Here is a 16,844-nt window from a genome sequence, read left to right as displayed (position 1 = left end):
ACAGTGTTTGTTTTTTTAAAAATGTGTTAAGTATGCAATTCTGCTTCTTTCCCACCATTACCCTTCCCTCTAAATGTGAATCTTGTTTAGCTGATCAAGAAACATCTGGGACTTTTCAAGGCCTGTTTCATCTGAGAGAAGGGCACATCTGGCTTAGAATATTTCTGGAAAATGCAAAAGCAGAAAGGGAATTTGAAAAGACTGAAGTGTGCTGGGAGAACATGTCCGTGTCTTATTCCAGAGCATGAGAGTCACGAAGACATTTGGTTTGGAGGATGTGGGCGGCCCTGCAGCTGAGGCCTTCCTCATCTCCAAAGCCCCACAGCAAACCGGTGAGCAGTCCAGGCTTCATAAATCTGGACCGCAGGTTCCTTTCAGGAGTTGGAGAAGACTGAAGAGGAAGGTATTTTTCCCTCTGCTTGTAAAGTAACGAGGACCAATGGCCTCCTAACCCCATGGGTGTCTCGGTGGAACGGTTGAGGATGGATAAAATTCATCAGATTAAGTCATCTCTCCCAACTCATCACACCCTCCCTGTATTATTTAATAGGACTATGTATCCACTCTCTGTGCCACGTGACTTTGTGTTATCTTCTACTCACGTGGATGCAATACACGTCCTTACCTCACTGATTTGGGATTTTTCCAAGTGACTTGCTTTGGCCAACAGAATATGGGCAGAAGTGACAGTGTGACAATTTCAGACAGAGGCCTCAAGAGGCATTATGTGTTTTCACTCAGCACTTGGTGCTACACCACCAGTCGATGTGAGAAGAGCATGCCTTGGGGAGCTGCTGATCCCAGGGGAATGAGGCAGATCCCAGGGAGGCATCCCCAATCTGAGCTGCACCACGGAGCCAGGCCCAGCTGACCAGGCCTCGCCTGCCCCAGACTGATGTTCGCTGACCTCCAGACCCAGGAGTGAGAAAAGTATGTGCTTGATGCGGTAGGCCTCTGAGTTTGAGGTAGTTTGTTACACAACACTATTGTGGCAATAGCTGACTAATTCAAAGAACAGAATGCAGACGCCAAGAGTAAAAGGGTAAGCGAAGTAGGCGGCCAACATGTGAGTCAACAAGGAAGTGACGGCTGGGCCTGAGCGAGAGCAGGTCTGGAAGGCTCGCCGAGAACCAGGTGGAGACAACAGGAGGAAGGAACACAGCAGCTGCAGCCCCACCAGAGCGCCCCCACCCCACTTCTGTGCCTTTGGGGAGCACTGGGCTTTTCTGGTGTCTTTGTGCAATGTTGCCAATGTCTGAGAGGCTCCCAGAGAGGACACGTTTGATTCCTAGCAGGGTCCAGCCTTCCAGTTATGGGGACTATCTGGGCTCCTGGTCACAACGTGTCAATGGAACAATAGAAAGGTGGGGCACGTGAGACATAAGGACAGCGTTCTGCTGAATGGGTGTTGGCACCGCTAGCTGGGATGTGCCTTAACTTCACAGAGTCGTTAGTACAGGGAACCGGCCCTCCACAGTGGAGCTTTTGGGTTATGGAGGTGCGAGCAGGGCTCTGTGAGGTTCTGTGACCTTGAACTTATTTAACCTCTCCAAACTGAGGCTTGGAGACAGTGGGGATGATAACAGCACCTACACCATAGGACTGTTACGAGGAGTAAATGAGAGGGACCAGCTAACGTCGCCTGACACAGAGCAAAGCCCTCCATGAATTAACACCAATGGTTGTGCTGCCGTTTTGTGACAGGAAGAGATGGACGTATCTTGTTTTTCTGAGCCTAGATGTTTAATAAAAGTAGGAGTCCCATAAAATGGATTGTAATACCAAGTTTGAACTTTATCAGCAATACCCTGAGCAGAAACCAGTCTTCCTGCCTTTAGTTTCTCAGCCCAACCTGCCGGCTTTTGTTTTCTTTCCGTTTTCTCTTTTACTCAGGGAAATCTGTCTACTCTGATGCTTATAGGGGGGAAAAGGTGGACGTGGACCTGAAGGAGCCCACGACAGAGCTCAGCAGGACACCGCCTCTTACCAGCAGCTTGGGCCATGGACGCACCGTTCCACAGTCCGCTCTCCCACTGAGAGCCAGGTGAGCCCTCTGCCATACCTATGGCTTGTCAAATGGATCATTCACGACATCAGCTGGGGAATTTTCAGCTAGACAGATCCCTTCACACCAAGTTGCACTGATTCTCCTAATCTGCTGTAGAAGTTTGCCCCAGTTCTGTCTCACACGCTTCTTTTCCGGGGGAGAATTTCCCTGACCAGTGAGCTCCTTTCCCAGCTATTCCTACATGTTTCCCACAGTTTGTGTGGAGAACCCATCTGTCCCAGGAGGCAGACTCCTCCATTTTCTCCCTAAAGCCAGCCCCTCTGGAGGCTCTTTGTCTGTCCCTGGCCCTGGTTCAAACCCGAGTGGAGGTGCAGGAGGAGGTGGCAGCCCCCGCCACAGGGTGCCTGGTGAGCAGGGTAAGAGGACAACCTAAGTTCTTCCCAAAAGCCTTTCGCTCTTCAGCAACTTGCAAAAACAAAATCACTTCTATTGTTTTCTCTCCTCCACCCTTCCCCAGGAGAACAGGCCAAATGCTGTTCGGTTTCTCTTGCATCAGATTTGAGTTTGGGCTTCTTTATGGTAGAAATCAGTCCTAGAAGGAAGTGCTTTTAACCACAAAAGCATGCACTCAGCGACTCCCTACCATGTGCGTGCCATTCTAAGCGACTGCCATGTATTCACTTGTGAATCCTCTCAGTGACGGGTGAGGTAGGTACTATTAGTATCCCCTTTTACAGATGAGGAAACTGAGATTTCCAGAGGCTGAGTCACTTTTTATTTTTACATGATTGAAAAATTTTAAAAATTATTCCTTTTTTTGCACCCTTCCTTTTGCTCTCCCTTTGCTATGACAATGGGTCCAGTCGTCACCTGTGGCGTATGTATCATGCTCTGTAAACCCATATCTTGCTTTTGCCCCACAATCCTATCTTTCTCTCCTTGATAAACCTCATCTTCATGCTTGCCTTACTTTGGTGTGTCTGGTCATTCTTCGGCCATGAGCGCACTGAGAACTGACATTTTCACACGGAAACCTGACAGGTTTCTCAATTGCCCTGCTTAGTCCTGCTAACTTTGCTTCATACATTTGAAGCTCTGTTATTAGGTGCACACTGTCTGCGAAATATAATTAAAAACAAACGCTCTTGCCAATCTAGAAAACCTTTCCACAAAAGTGAAGAAGAAGAAAACAGTTTCTTTTTGAGTAAGAATTAATCCAGATCTGTATCTTACAGGCAATCAGCTAAAGAGTTCGCAATGACAGAAAGAAATCCCAGCGTTTTATGTAGTCAAGCAGTTGTAACCTGGTTCATATATATTCTCAAGATAAATGGTAACTAGTTCTTAAGTAAGAGGATTTAATAGCACCATTTGTCACACATAGTTCATCCTAAATTTATCTGGTATGGGGCAGCTGCCTGTGTTTGGTAATTCCCTTTATTTACAGGAAATACACTATTTTCATATTTTTATGTCAGGACCTAGGTTTCTAGCTTAAAGCTAGCTGAAGTTAGGCTCGCATCTTCCCAAGGAGACTGGGAGACAGGTGCACTACCTACCTCCCTTGATGATTATGTCACAAAGCGATGAAGGAGCTCAGGGATTTCACCCCGAAATCTGACTCCTTGGAATAAAGAGTATTCTGAATTAAAGGCCCTTAGAGATCAACAGCCACTGGAAGGAGCTTTCTTTCTATCTGCGTAAAACCAGCTGCACCCAACAAAAAGAACAGTTGACTTCCCTTCTCCTCCCTGTTATCTCAATATATTGCAAGAAAGGACATCAAGAATGCAACCAGACTTGGGCCAACCCATCTTAAAGATAATACCTGTCCCTCAGGTTAATTTAATTTCCAAAGAGACTCATTTATAAGTCACTGTTTCCCTCTCTCCTTTCATTCTCCTAAGTATCTATTCATCCTTTCCAGTAACCATTTATTGCCCCTAAAACAGAATTAATTAACTAAATTCCTCATCTCTCCCCCCACCTCTATAATGAGGATATATAAACTTCTGGACACCATTGGGATACTGGGTAATCACTGTGATACTCCCCATGTCCACGATAAGTCAATTTGTAATCTCTTTCTTTTATTAATCTGCCTTATAGTGATTTGATCTTTCAGCACACCTTCCAGAGGCAAAGGGAAAGTTTTTCTTTTCCCATACACTCCCATGTCCTTGAGAAAAAGATTCCTGGGCTTTAAAATTGGCAAAAGGCTTTTTTATCTTTTAAAAGATTTATATACATCTTACAATTTAAAAAATTCAAAAATATTTACATGTATCTCAAAAGGGCAGAGAAAAAATTTGCGATTACAAAGTTTTTAAAGTAAATGCTCTAAAACCATGGTCCCCACTCCCTGGTCCTCTGGAATGGTACCGGTCCGTGGCCTCTTAGGGACCAGATGCAGAGCTCTGCCATCCCCCCCCAACCCCTATCTGTAGAAAAACTTTCTTCCATGAAAAAAAAAACAAAACAAAAAAATTATTATGGGTACACAATAGTTGTATATCTTGATGGGGTACATGTGATACTTTGATACAGGAATACAACATGAATTAATCAAGTCGGAGTAATTGGGGTATCCAACACCTCAGGCACTTATCATTTCTTTGTGTTAGAAACTTTCCAGCTCCACTCTTTTAGTTATTTTAAAGTACACCCTAACTTATTGTTGATTATAGTCACTTTGTTGTGCTATCAAATATTGTCCATTCAATCTATCTAACTATATTTTTGCACCCATTTACCATCCCCACTTTATCCCCCTCCCCAATATCCTTCTCAGCCTCTGGTGCCCATCACTCTACTCTCTGTCTCCATGAGATCAATTGTTTTTAATATTTAGCTCCCACATATGAATGAGAACATGTGAGATTTGTCTGTCTGTACTTCACTTAACATAATGTTCTCCAGTTCCATCCACGGTGTTGCAAATGTCAGGATTTCATTCTTTTTTGTGGCTATATGACATTCCATTGTGTATATGTCCTATAGTTTCTTTATCCATTCATCTGCTGCTGGACACTTAGGTTGATTCCAAATCTTGGCTATTGTGAATAGTGCTGCAATAAACTTGGGAGTGCAGATATATTTTTGATATACTGATTTCTTCTCCTTTGGATATATACTCAGCGGTGGGATTGCTGGGTCGTGTGGTAGTTCTATTTTTAGTTTTTTGAGGAACTTCAGTACTATTTTCCATAGTGGTTGCACTAATTTACATTCCCGTCAACAGTATACAAAGGTTCCCCTTTCTCCACATCCTCTCCAGCGTTACTGCCTGTCTTTTTTTTTTTTTTTTTTTGAGACAAGGTCTCACTCTGTCGCCTGGGCTGGAGTGCAGTGGCATCATCATAGCTCGCTGCAGCCTCAAACTCCTGGGCTTAAGTGATTCTCCTGCCTCAACCTCCTGAATAGTTGGGACTACAGGTGCGCGCTACCACGCCCAGCTATTTTTTTCTATTTTTAGTAGAGGCGGGGTCTCACTCTTACTCAGGTTGCCTTTTTGATAAAAGCCATTTTAACTGGGGTGAGATGATATCTCACTGTAGTTTCGATTTGCATTTCTCTGATGACTAAAGATATTGAGCATTTTTTCATACACCTGTTGGCCATTTGTATGTTCTCTTTTGAAAAATGTCTATTCAGATCCTTTGCCTATTTTTAAATCAGATTATTTGATTTTTTTCTATTGAGTTGTTGAAACTCCGTCATAATATATTCTAGTTATTAATCCCTTATCAGATGGGTAGTTTGCAAATATTTTCTCCCATTCTGTGGGTTGTCTCTTTCCTTTGTTGATTGTTTTCTTTGCTGTGTAGAGGCTTTTTAGCTTGATGTGATCCTGTTTGTCCAATTTTGCTTTGGTTGCCTGTGCTTTGGGGATATTACTCAAGAAATCATTGCCGGGATCAATGTCCTAGAGCGTTTCCCCAATGTTTTCTTTTAGTAGAGGCTGAGCGACCTGCCTAGGGTGGACAGCTGGTAAGCAGGAGGGGCAAGATCTGTACTCAAAGTCTGGTTCTGAGGACTGCACTTGTACCCACCATGTTATATATTTATAATAAAATATAACATATTTTCACAGTATTGGCTGGGCTGAAGGCCACAGTAACATTTATTTGCTTTTTTTTCTGGAAAAAATAACAAATATTCGGCAATGTTCAGAGATTTGGCAGCCTCTTAATAGGCTCCAGGAATAGCCTGGCTTTCCATGGGTGAATGTTCTTTTTATAATTGGAGCCCCAGGTACCAATTTTAGGCAATGAGAAAAGTCATTCAACTTCTTATTAGTATGCCAACATCTCCCACCCTCAGCCTGGCTGAAACCAACTTAACCATCTCCCTTGCCACCCTGCTTGCCTCTCCAACTCACACAAAAACTAATGTACAATTTGATCCATTTCCCAAGACCTGGTGTTCTCAAGCTGTGGAGTTGCCTTTGCCTCCTCTGGTTGGTTTCTCATATCTGAAAGTTCCTTCTGGCCTGGCCCTTCTCCTCAGATAGCAGCCTTCCCACTGGCCTTTCACCCTTATCAGACTAATCCCCCTCGAGCTCTAGGGTTCCAGCAGGAAAGAGATGGCACACTCAAGCTGGGCTGCTGCAGAGTGTAATCTAAGGCACTATTCACAAAGCTGTAGGGGGTGTTTAGGGTGGGGCAATGCACAAGGGCTGTCACAGAGAGGAGTCACTATTACTCCTAGGCCTGCAGAGTCCAGGGGAGAAAGCAGTCACTAGACCCCAAAAAGAGCTGAGTGGAGATGGCCCCTGACAGGAGCTGTGGCCTTAGGAGAGGGACATAGACAACTGAGGCCAACAGGGAAGGAGCTGGGGGAATAAATACCCTGACTTCAGTTTCCTTCCTACCTCCCTCCACTGCATTCTTGGGAGCTGGGGGTACAGTCCACATAGGGAAACTCCCAGGTACAGAGGAGGGCAGGGACAGTGGGGAATGGACTCAGAGGGGCAAAGGAGGATATAAGGATATGCAACATACACCATTTTTGCCTGGTGATTCCTCCGATGAGAAATCCTCAGTGACTTCCTATTCTATATTGGGTTAAACCTGGTATTCAAGAAATTCCACAACAACCCAACCTAATTCAGCCTTTTCCCTTCCTATTCTATAGAGAGCAGGCATTCCACTCACCTGAGCTGGTATCCTAACCCTTCACATCTGTTTTATGTATTGCACATGTTGCACGTATTTTAAAATCTGAGTCATTGATTTATGTTACTCAGAAATCCAAGTCCAAAGGGACTTTCATGCTTCTGGGGACAAGCATCCTCCAGGCCTCTCCTGGGCACTTGGCAGCCTGCCAGTTGGCGGCCTGTGCTGGGAGCCATGACAGCCTGGCTGGTCCTGAGATGACAAATGGACCTTCTTATTGCCGAGGGCACAAACTAAGAAGGCTCTGGTACAGTGGTGAGAGCTCGGGCTCTGAATCTAGAGAGACTAGGTTTAAACTCCGGCTGGGTTTTAACTCCAGTTACTGACTAGACCAGTTACTTCTGCCCGCTGAGTCTGTCTGTCCTCGTGTGTAAAATGGGGATAATTCTCAAGGCACTTTACTGCGGGAAGGATTCAGTGAGATGATGAATATAAAGAGGTTGGCGCATCTCCACAGGTACTCACCTGGGGAAGGGAGGTGTTTTACTCACCTGTAAATCTCTGCATCTAGCACACTGCCTGGAACATAGTAGGTGCTTGGCGATTGTTTCCTTGCCTGAACTAATGGTGAGCCCCTTAGAAGATGTGGGAGCCGGTGGTGGTGGCCAGTTCTGAGGTAGCTAATGCTCTCTCGCCTCCGTCTTTGCCAGGCTCCCTCTGTCTACCACTGAAGGGTTTTGAAGGTGACTGTGTGTCTGCAATCCACTCAACACCGATTTCCTCAGCACCCTCTTTGTATAAGGGTCTGCGATGCCTTAGCTGAAGTCAACAGTAGAGAATCTCCGAGTACTTTTTATTTCCCATATCTGGGTTTACACTGCCCTCTGGTGCACACTTACGGGACAAGCTCATTAAATGAGGGTTTGTGGTGGGTGACCTTTTCCTGACATTGGGAAAGAGATGCTCCCCTGTCTGGACTGTTTGCAGTGCTGTTGGGGAGAGGAGTAGTGTTGAAGACATACCCCCCCCATTTAGATTACAGTGCTTGAGGATTACCAAGCACAGAGGCTTTTTACCAATGTCTCTGACCCCTCACCCATTAAATACCGTCTTTCTGGACTCAAGTTTCTCTCTACTGCAGGCACTTTTTGTTTTACCAAGACCCAAGAGGAATGGGGTAGAGTTTATTCGCTATCTTTCTCTCCTGCTGTCTGGTTTCCTCTAATCCCTGGGCATCTAATTCTTATGGCTGCCTCAGCTTTTCTCAAGGGTCTGGGGTGGCAGGAGGTGTCCCGGCCAGGGGAGAACCAGGACCAACCACACCTATCCAGTGCCTGCAACAGCCTGCCCTGTCCACCTGCTTCCCCCACCCTGCCTTGGCTGTCTGTCTTCCCTTCCCAGAGCCATGCTAGGTCACTGAAAGCAAAGTGGGGTCCCACAGGGAGAAGCGGGTTAAAGTTCAGTTCACCTTCCTTGACCTCACCATGAAAGCTGCCCAAAGTGTCCACCTTTCACGATTAAGTTGAATCACATGAAATTGCCGATATGCAACGTGTTTGACCCACAAAACGGCAATTTCATATGGTTCAGCATAATACTTCACAGGTAAGTCCTGCGTGTGCTCCCAGTGGCTGGAGTCCCAGGCTTCCTGAGCTCCTTCAGATCCAGGAAAGCCAGGCTCGTGGCACATCCCAGACCCTGGAGCTGGAAGGAGGGCCCTAAAGCTGGAGAGATGGTTCAATTGACTTCAAGGACCTGGGACCGACAACCTTCCCTGCATCAGGCCCCCAGCCCCTGCGCAGATTTTTATGGTGACTTTCAGGCTGGGCTTGGTTTGGAGCATGAAGTCAGGGGCCTGCAAGGGAAGAGGGAAACTGGGAGGAACCCTTTTCCACTGACGCTGTCTAACTCTTCCAGCTACGTGGCCAAGATTTTCTGGGAACTTCAGGAGGACTTGAGCTTCTGGGCACACCCCGCATCCTCCACCCTTGCCTCTGCTGCCGAGCCCTGGCTGCGAGGGCTCCTGTGCGTGGGAAGCTTCCGGGCTCAGTCCTGGGCACCCATGGGCTGCGCGGGGGACCAAGCCCGGCAGAGGCAGCTCTGTGGCTCCAAGAACCCCTTATGTGGCTCTGGTGCCCCTCCAAACCTCGGGGACGGCGGCCTGAGCAGGCCTGGTACAGCAAGATCTAAAACTTGCCCAAGGGATGAAGGCAAAGTGGCCTGGGAGGTGTTAAGTGGCAGAATAAGGGAAGATTTATGAGTCGCCGTTCACAGGACTCATTGAGGACGAGAAAGTTTCCCTTCTGGGATTCACTCGTCTGCCTTGCAATCACCGGACCAACAGAAAGGCCTTGATATCTTGGGACCTGGTGGTGCAGGTTAGGGACCTGTTCTCTTTTTTTCCAGGAGGATGCAAACGAGAGAGGGAGGGGCTCAGCTCAGACCATTTTAATCATCCACTCACCCACCCACTCATTTATTCATTCCTTAAACAAATGGTTATTGAGCATCTATATGTGCCAAGAATTGTGCTAGGTGCTCGGCATATAGCAGTGGACAAAACAAAAAAATCTCTGCCTTCCTGGTGAGGCAGCATTTTGAGTCAAGCCATTAATTACTAAGCTGTTGCCCAGCTATCATTTCTAATATAAAGGTGTTACCTCTTCTACCATGGGATAATTAAACAGGTGAAATGTTTTTTTTAACTTTATTAAGGGGAAATGCTCAGGATATACAATCATCCCTCTGTATCCCCAGGGAATTGGTTCCGGGGACCTCTCTCCTACACCAAGGTCCACAGATGCTCAAGTCCCTGTTAGAAATGGCATAGCATTTGCATACAGCAATCCTCCCATACAGTACTTTCAATCTCTAGATTTCTTATAACAGCTATTACAACGTAAATGCTATGTAAACTGTTATTATACCGTATTTTTATTTGTATTATGTTTTAGTGTTGTATTGTTGTTTTTTATATATGTATTTTGAATATTTTCAATCTATGCTTGTTCAAATCTGTGGATCCAGAACTCACCGATAAGGAGGGTTGACTGTAATGTTAAATTTTAAAAAGCCCGATACAGAATTGTGTATATATGTAACATGATTCCAATTATGTTAACATACATGTGCACAGCCAAGGGGCAGAGAGGAAATAGCCCCTAAATATTAGTAGGGTGGATTGTATTTTCCAGGATGGCCACAAGATCCCCCATCCCCTAAGCTTTTCATACAAGGTGACCTTGATCCTCCCACTGGGAGGTGGGGTCCGAGTTCCCTCTTCATGAACGTGTGACTGTGCGGGCAGTATAACTCTGCCTGGTCCTCCCGGGACGCTCGCATTCCCATCGCAGACGCTGTGCTGTGAGGAAGCACATGGAAACACCACACAGAAGTGAGCTGGCAAAAGCCCCAGCTGAGGCCTCAGCTGACAGCCCACATCAGTCACCAGACATACGAGTGAGGAAGCTCCAGCCACCTCTGACTGCAAATGTATGACAGACCCCCAAGGACGAGCAGCCTAGCTTAGCATAGCCAGGTCCCCCAAATCAGAAGATAAAAACGATTGTTGTTTAAAGCAACAGAGTTTGGGGCTGATTTGTTATACAGCAACAGATATCCAGAAAAAATATTTAATTTCTGCATTGTGGGATTATGGGTATTAACAATACTTTCCCATGTTTGCCAATATTTCTACAATGATCATTTATTTCTTTTATAATCAGTAAAAAATTCATTAAAAGTAGTAACACGGTCTAGTAGTTTTTCACTTTACCAAGGGAAAATTGGGTCTAAACATGAATTTAGGGATTTCAACTAGACTTGGAGAAAAAGCTTTCTAAGCAAGATTTATTAGATATTGGAAAGGGTGAGGAAGGCAAATTTAAATCCCTATGATGGAAAGTGGTGGATTTGGAATGAAGAAACTTGGAAATGAATCTCAGTTTTCTGGGTAACCTTGAGCAAGCCCTTGCTCAAATTCAGTTTTCTATTTTGAAAAACGCAGCTGGCTGCTTAAGGAAGATAACACCCAGCAGGGCGCCTGGTCCAGAAACGGCGCTCTGTAAGTGGTAGGTGGATCCTGTCTCATCAATGCCAATTATAAGCGGGCATCTCTGCAAGCTTTGGGGAGGGCGAGTGCTTCATTGCCACCGGGGGCTACAGCTCTAATAATGAAAATCGCCTGGAAAAGAACCACAGCTCTTTAAAAATAATAATACCCCCACCCCGCAACCAAACTACTAAGTGGCTTTTCCAACGGTCCTTGCCTACGACCCCTGGCTAGGACTGGAGCCTCTAGTTTTGCGCGTCTCAGGAGACCCTATCCCGCCCCGGTGGCCAGCGAGCCCGGGATGCGGCGACAGAGGCTGACCGGGAGGCCGGGCCAGCAGGAGGCCGCGCGGCCGCGAGCCGCTGGGGCCGTGTCCTGGCAACCCCGGAACGCGCCTCCGCGGAGCAGCAGGCGGCCGCGTCCCTCTCGCCCTTGGCTCTCGGTTCCTCGGCAATTACGTTGCCGGTTGGTGCGTTGATCTCGGTCGCATGCTCCACGGAGGCCTCCGAGCGCAGACCTGGGACTCCCCTGGGGAAGCAGTTAGGGAGACCCAGAGGTGGAAAGGAAGGAGCGAGGTCCCAGGTGGGCGGGACAGCGACCCCCGCTTGGGCCGGGAGCGAGTACTCGCTGGAGCGCTGGGGACATCCAAACCAGGAAAGCTAGAGGGAGGGAGGCGCGGATTTAGAGGCCAGAGGCTCTAGACTTCCAATGGCTTTTGGAGTTTGTTTTGACTGATACCGTTCTTACAAGGGTCTTCTCTTTATCTCCGGGTTGCTTTTAATATTTAAAATCCACACGTGCATAGATGAGACCATGTACCCTGGAAACGGTCCACCCGGCGACCACCTCCCCTCCATCTCGAGCGCCACCTGCGGCAGAGAGCTGGAAAAGGTTCGAGAGAAAGGCGACACTGGTATGGCCAAGGTGGAGAGCAGACATAGTTGAGTTCTAAGAAATCTGGGTGGCTGGGTGTGGATTTGGTCTACATATCCAAGTATACTGCGGCCAGGGAACACCCATGGAAGTTTAGAAGGAGGCTGGTTTGGGGGCATAGAGAAAGAACTGCTCATGTCTGCATTAACCCAAGATCTGGATTAGGCAGCGATTCTCATAAATTACCTCACTGGGTCTCACAGCAGCTTGAGAAGTGTGTTATAAACGAATAAAGGGGGCCAGAGATTTGACCTATCCAGGGCTTTGGTTAGTAGGCAGAGAGCCTGGCATTTGACGTTCCCAGAGCCTGTGTCCTTTATTTTTTCCTTTGCTCAGATATTAGTAGATTTGTAACACTGTTGCATGGGACAGTTCAGGCGGAAATGATGAACAGTGTAAGGAAAGGTTTAAGTTAAATAATGGCTGGTGGCTCCATAATTGGTTAAGGCTGAAGAGGATGTTTAAGGACACATTTGCCTTTAGGGAACAGTGTCACGGAGCAGAACAGCCACCGCGTCCCAGAAAACCTCCGGGTGAGTCCATACTCACGTTGTCATTTACCTGTTATAGGTGAGTGGCCTGTATGCTGTAAAAAGGAAGTTGTAGAATGTTCTGTCTTTGCCCCATCAGATCTTAGCTTGGTCCCAGAATGATTTCCTCATTCTCCTTTATAGTGGGGGGAGGGGAGGGAGGTACAACTCACCCCACCCAGCTGTGACCTGGGACTAATAGAGGAGGAGGATCTGGAGGAGGTAGAACTATTAATATTAATTGTCTACATGTGTCTGGAACAGCAAGGACAAAAGAGTTCTGGGATTCTAACTTTAAGCTCCAGATCTTTCTGCAGTTTCCGGTTTGGTTTGGGGTGAAGGAGGAAACCGCTGCTGTAGGGAGCTAGGGAGCTTCCATGTTTCTGAGTTAGGTTCCCTTTTCTGCTGTGTAGGTGTGTCCATTCAGGAGACTACATCTGGGTTCAGTTTAACACGGAGTCCATGAGTTTCAAGAAGGAAGGGGCTCCACAAACCGTTTGAAGATGAACATGCACGTGTGTGTGTGTGTATGTGTGTGTGTGTGTGTGTGTGTGCATTTTCCAGTAGAGAGGGCCCATTGCTTTCATTACTTCTCATGGGAGAGGGGAGTGTAATCAAAAAAGCGTTAAAAACCACTGTCCTAGAGCCTTAGGCTGCTTCTTGAGCACATAGCAGGGGTGGGAAACTGAGTGTTTGGTTAAAAGGGTATCCACATAAAATTAATATGGCTTGATGTGTTATTTTTGTCTGCCAGACAGAGCTATTGTGAAAATCAGCTGAGATGACAAGTGCTATGGTTATGTAAGGTGTTATTCCTGCCTAAAGAAATGGAAATAATTCCATTCCACAGATGGTATCAAAGAAACAGACTTTCTTCTAAACTCTCCTTTTCCCCCTGAATTCCTTTCTGGTCACCGGAACCTTCTCTTGGTCTTTTTGATTGCATCATCTCTTCTTATGTCATGGTGTTTTAGAGACTTATTAGAATTTCCTGGCTTATGGCTTACTTGACATTTATTTCATTTGAATAATAATTTGCATGGTAAATGATGAAACTTTCCAGAAGAGTGTTCCTCCTCAGTGTGTTTGTTCCTCCCCACAACCTTGTGAGCCAGATGGGGGAGAGGGGCAGGCCCTGGGAGCTGGGTGTGGAGAGGTAATTGACTTGCTCAGAGTAACAGGACGGTGCCCTAGGCAGCATCAGTATCCGAATGGCAGGATTCAGACTTGTGGTTCCACACTCTTCTCCCACCTGGGGAGGGGCAGGGAGGCATCTTGAGGCCTTGTTTAAGTGTCTGCAGCTCATGTTTGAGATTGAGTCACTTCTATAAAGATCTTGTAGTCAGCTTGATCTGGAGAGTGTGCCGTTGCCAGTTTAGCAGAGATTGCTCTTCCCGTCCTTGCCAGTAAGACAAGGCTTCTCCGTTACAGCGGCCACAGGCCACTTTCTGGAGCGTTGCCACCATAAAACTTACTAAGCAAGCAAGGAAATATGCTAAAGTTTTAGGTGTCATTTCACTGCTTGCTGCTCAGTGTCATGCAACACATTTAAATTTTGATCCTAGAAAACACAATAACAATAAACAAATAAAAAAACTTGTGAAGGGGCCCTCTGTGATACACCCATAGAACCAACCAGTTCTTGCTTTGGTAAACTCTCAAGTCCTGTAATAGCAAATGCACAATTAAAATGTTTATATATAATGAAAAGGCAGCCACTGGTAAGACCAATGGGCAAAAATTATCATAAGTAAATGATATAATAAATACCTCAGAACTTGGCATGCAAGTATCAACCTAGAAGACATTTCATTATTTCTTCACATCCCTATACATACATTTCAAACCTTTTTTCATTTCTGGAAGCGGAACCATTGAGTCAAACAGTATGCACTTTTCATAGGCCTTAGAGGACACTCATGGCCAAATTGCTCTTCAGTAAGATGGGGGCATTCCCACCAGCAATGTACAGGAATGCCATTCCTCCAAGCTCTGCTAAACCTGGGTATTTGCAAACTGCTAGCAAATAATGATATCTCATTTTATTCAGCTCTTTAATTATTAGGATGGGTGAACTTTTTTCCCAAATTGCCTGTTTGTATGTGTTTTTTTTTTTTTGTTGTTGTTGTTTTTAACCCACTTTCACAGAAGGCAAGTTTGTTGTTGTTGTCGAGTTACCTGATCATGTCTTTTGCCCATTATTTTCTCTTTGGGCATTTATTTTCATCTTATAAACTTATAAAAGCTCATAATTTGTCATGACTACTAACTCTTTTTTCTATCATGTAAGATACAAATTTTCCCCCAGTTTGTAGTTTGCTATGGAAGTTTTAAATGTATATGTATATGTTCACATTTATGCCTCTTTTCCTTTATTTTGCCTGTATTTGATATATTTCTTAGTAATAATTTCTTGACTCTAAAATTACATAAACTTTCACTGATTTTTTTCACTTTATTTTAATTTTTACATGTATCTCTATAATCCATCTTGATTATTCCATTTTGGGGTAAGATATTTAATTTTATTTTTATTCTAAATGGTTAATTAGTTGTTTCAGTAATATTTTTTGAATAATTCATCCTTTCTTCACTGAGATAAAATCTCACTATTATCATATAATATTTTATTCTGTGTATGTTTTCTATTGTGTTCCATATTTAAAAGTTATTATTATTATTTTTTTAGAGACAAAGTCTTGCTATGTTGCCCAGGCTGGTCTCAAACTCTTTATCTCAAGTGATCCTCTCACCTCAGCCTCCCGAGTAGCTGGGATTATAGGCATGAGCCATTGCACCCAACTATTTTGTTCTATTGATTTATTTGTTAGGATTTGTGTCAGTACCATCTTGATTATTGTAATATTAGACTACATTTCATAAATTATACTTCATAGCTATGTAACCCTGAATGAGTTATTTTACATTTTGGGACTCGATTTCCTTATCTGTAAAGTGATTTCTGTTTTATTTGTAATTATGGATGACCTCCTTTTCAATTCTTTTCTTTACTTTTTTTTTTGAGACCTGTCATTTTGTTACCCAGGCTGGAATGCATTGGTGTGATCATAGCTCATTGCAACCTCGAACTCCCGTACTCAAGAGATCCTCCCACCTCAGCTTCCTGAGTAGCTAGGACTACAGATGTGTGCCTGTCTGGCTAATTTTTTAATTCTTTGTAAAGACAAGGTCTTGCTATGTTGCCCAGGCTGGTCTCGAACTCCTGGCCTCAAGCAGTCCTTCTGCTTCAGCCTCCCAAATTGTTGGGATTATAGGCATGAGCCTGGCCTCCTTATTTCTTAAATTGAAAGCTTAGCTCATTAGTTTTAGAATCTTCATTTTTGAACACTGTAATCCATCAATTCTGAGATGGACACTTTGTACAGTATGCCTCTTTGAAGTTGGGTTGGGTCTTACCAGTGCTGTGGGCCCTGTAGCAGGGGTGAAGTAGTTGTCATAGTCCTTCTGTGTAAACACTGAAGCATGCAGAATGCATGTCCATAGCTTAGAAGAAAATTCCAGAGGCAAGAGAGAAGCACTCATTTAAGAAATGCTGCATCACTCATGTTCTTGTTGCACTGATGTCAATATTAGGTGAGGATTGAGTTGAAAAGTAATTTGGTTGTCACTTTTGAATGTGAATAAGGTTTAAGAATACCTTAACCAATTTATTCTGCTTATATTTTCCTTCTTTATATATGCATATGAGTGATACGTGATTAAAATCTGTATCTAAGTAAGTCTAAAGGAATGCTTCAATAAGTATAAACAAAATTATAAGTGATAAAGCATTGCATCGTAGTTTAATTGGCAGCTTTTGTTCTTTGTGGTATATAAAATAATAATGTCATTATAATTAATGGTGTCATATTCCGTGAAATACAGTATCTGCATTTAAGGCTCCAAGTTTCTAATTACTACTTTAGTTGAATCCCACAAGTTTTGATATATAGTACTTATGTTCATTGATCATTATGCACTTCAAGATTTCCATTATGATTTCTTCTTGTATATGAATTATTTAGAAGTGTGGTTTGAGTTTCCAAGCTTATGGGTGTTTTTTGGCTGTCTTTTTATTATTGATTTCTAATTGTATTGCATTGTGGTCAGAGAGTGTGGTCTGTGTTACACTTGTGTTGATACTTCTTTTGTGGCTTAGTATATGGGTGGTTGCTCCTTTGGCTGCTGGGGACCTGTCCTCTCCT

The 16,844-nt window shown here is 44.6% G+C and overlaps 1 protein-coding gene across 1 annotated transcript in view; it reads left to right on the top strand.

Moving 5' to 3' along the window:
* Nucleotides 1-244: 244 nt before the first annotated feature.
* SPATS1 (spermatogenesis associated, serine-rich 1) overlaps nucleotides 245-16,844 on the top strand; it is a 43,284-nt gene continuing 26,684 nt past the window's right edge. The window contains exons 1-2 of the mRNA XM_012640789.1: nucleotides 245-332; nucleotides 1,894-2,044. Of these exons, the coding sequence (XP_012496243.1) occupies nucleotides 245-332; nucleotides 1,894-2,044 (239 nt within the window). The remainder of the gene's footprint in view (nucleotides 333-1,893; nucleotides 2,045-16,844) is intronic.

Source organism: Propithecus coquereli, unplaced genomic scaffold (assembly GCF_000956105.1).
Source record: "Propithecus coquereli isolate 6110/MARCELLA unplaced genomic scaffold, Pcoq_1.0 Scaffold158, whole genome shotgun sequence".
Classification (NCBI taxonomy): Eukaryota; Metazoa; Chordata; class Mammalia; order Primates; family Indriidae; genus Propithecus; species Propithecus coquereli.
The sequence above is the reverse complement of the archived record's forward strand: the minus strand, read 5'-3'. Positions and strand labels throughout refer to the sequence as shown.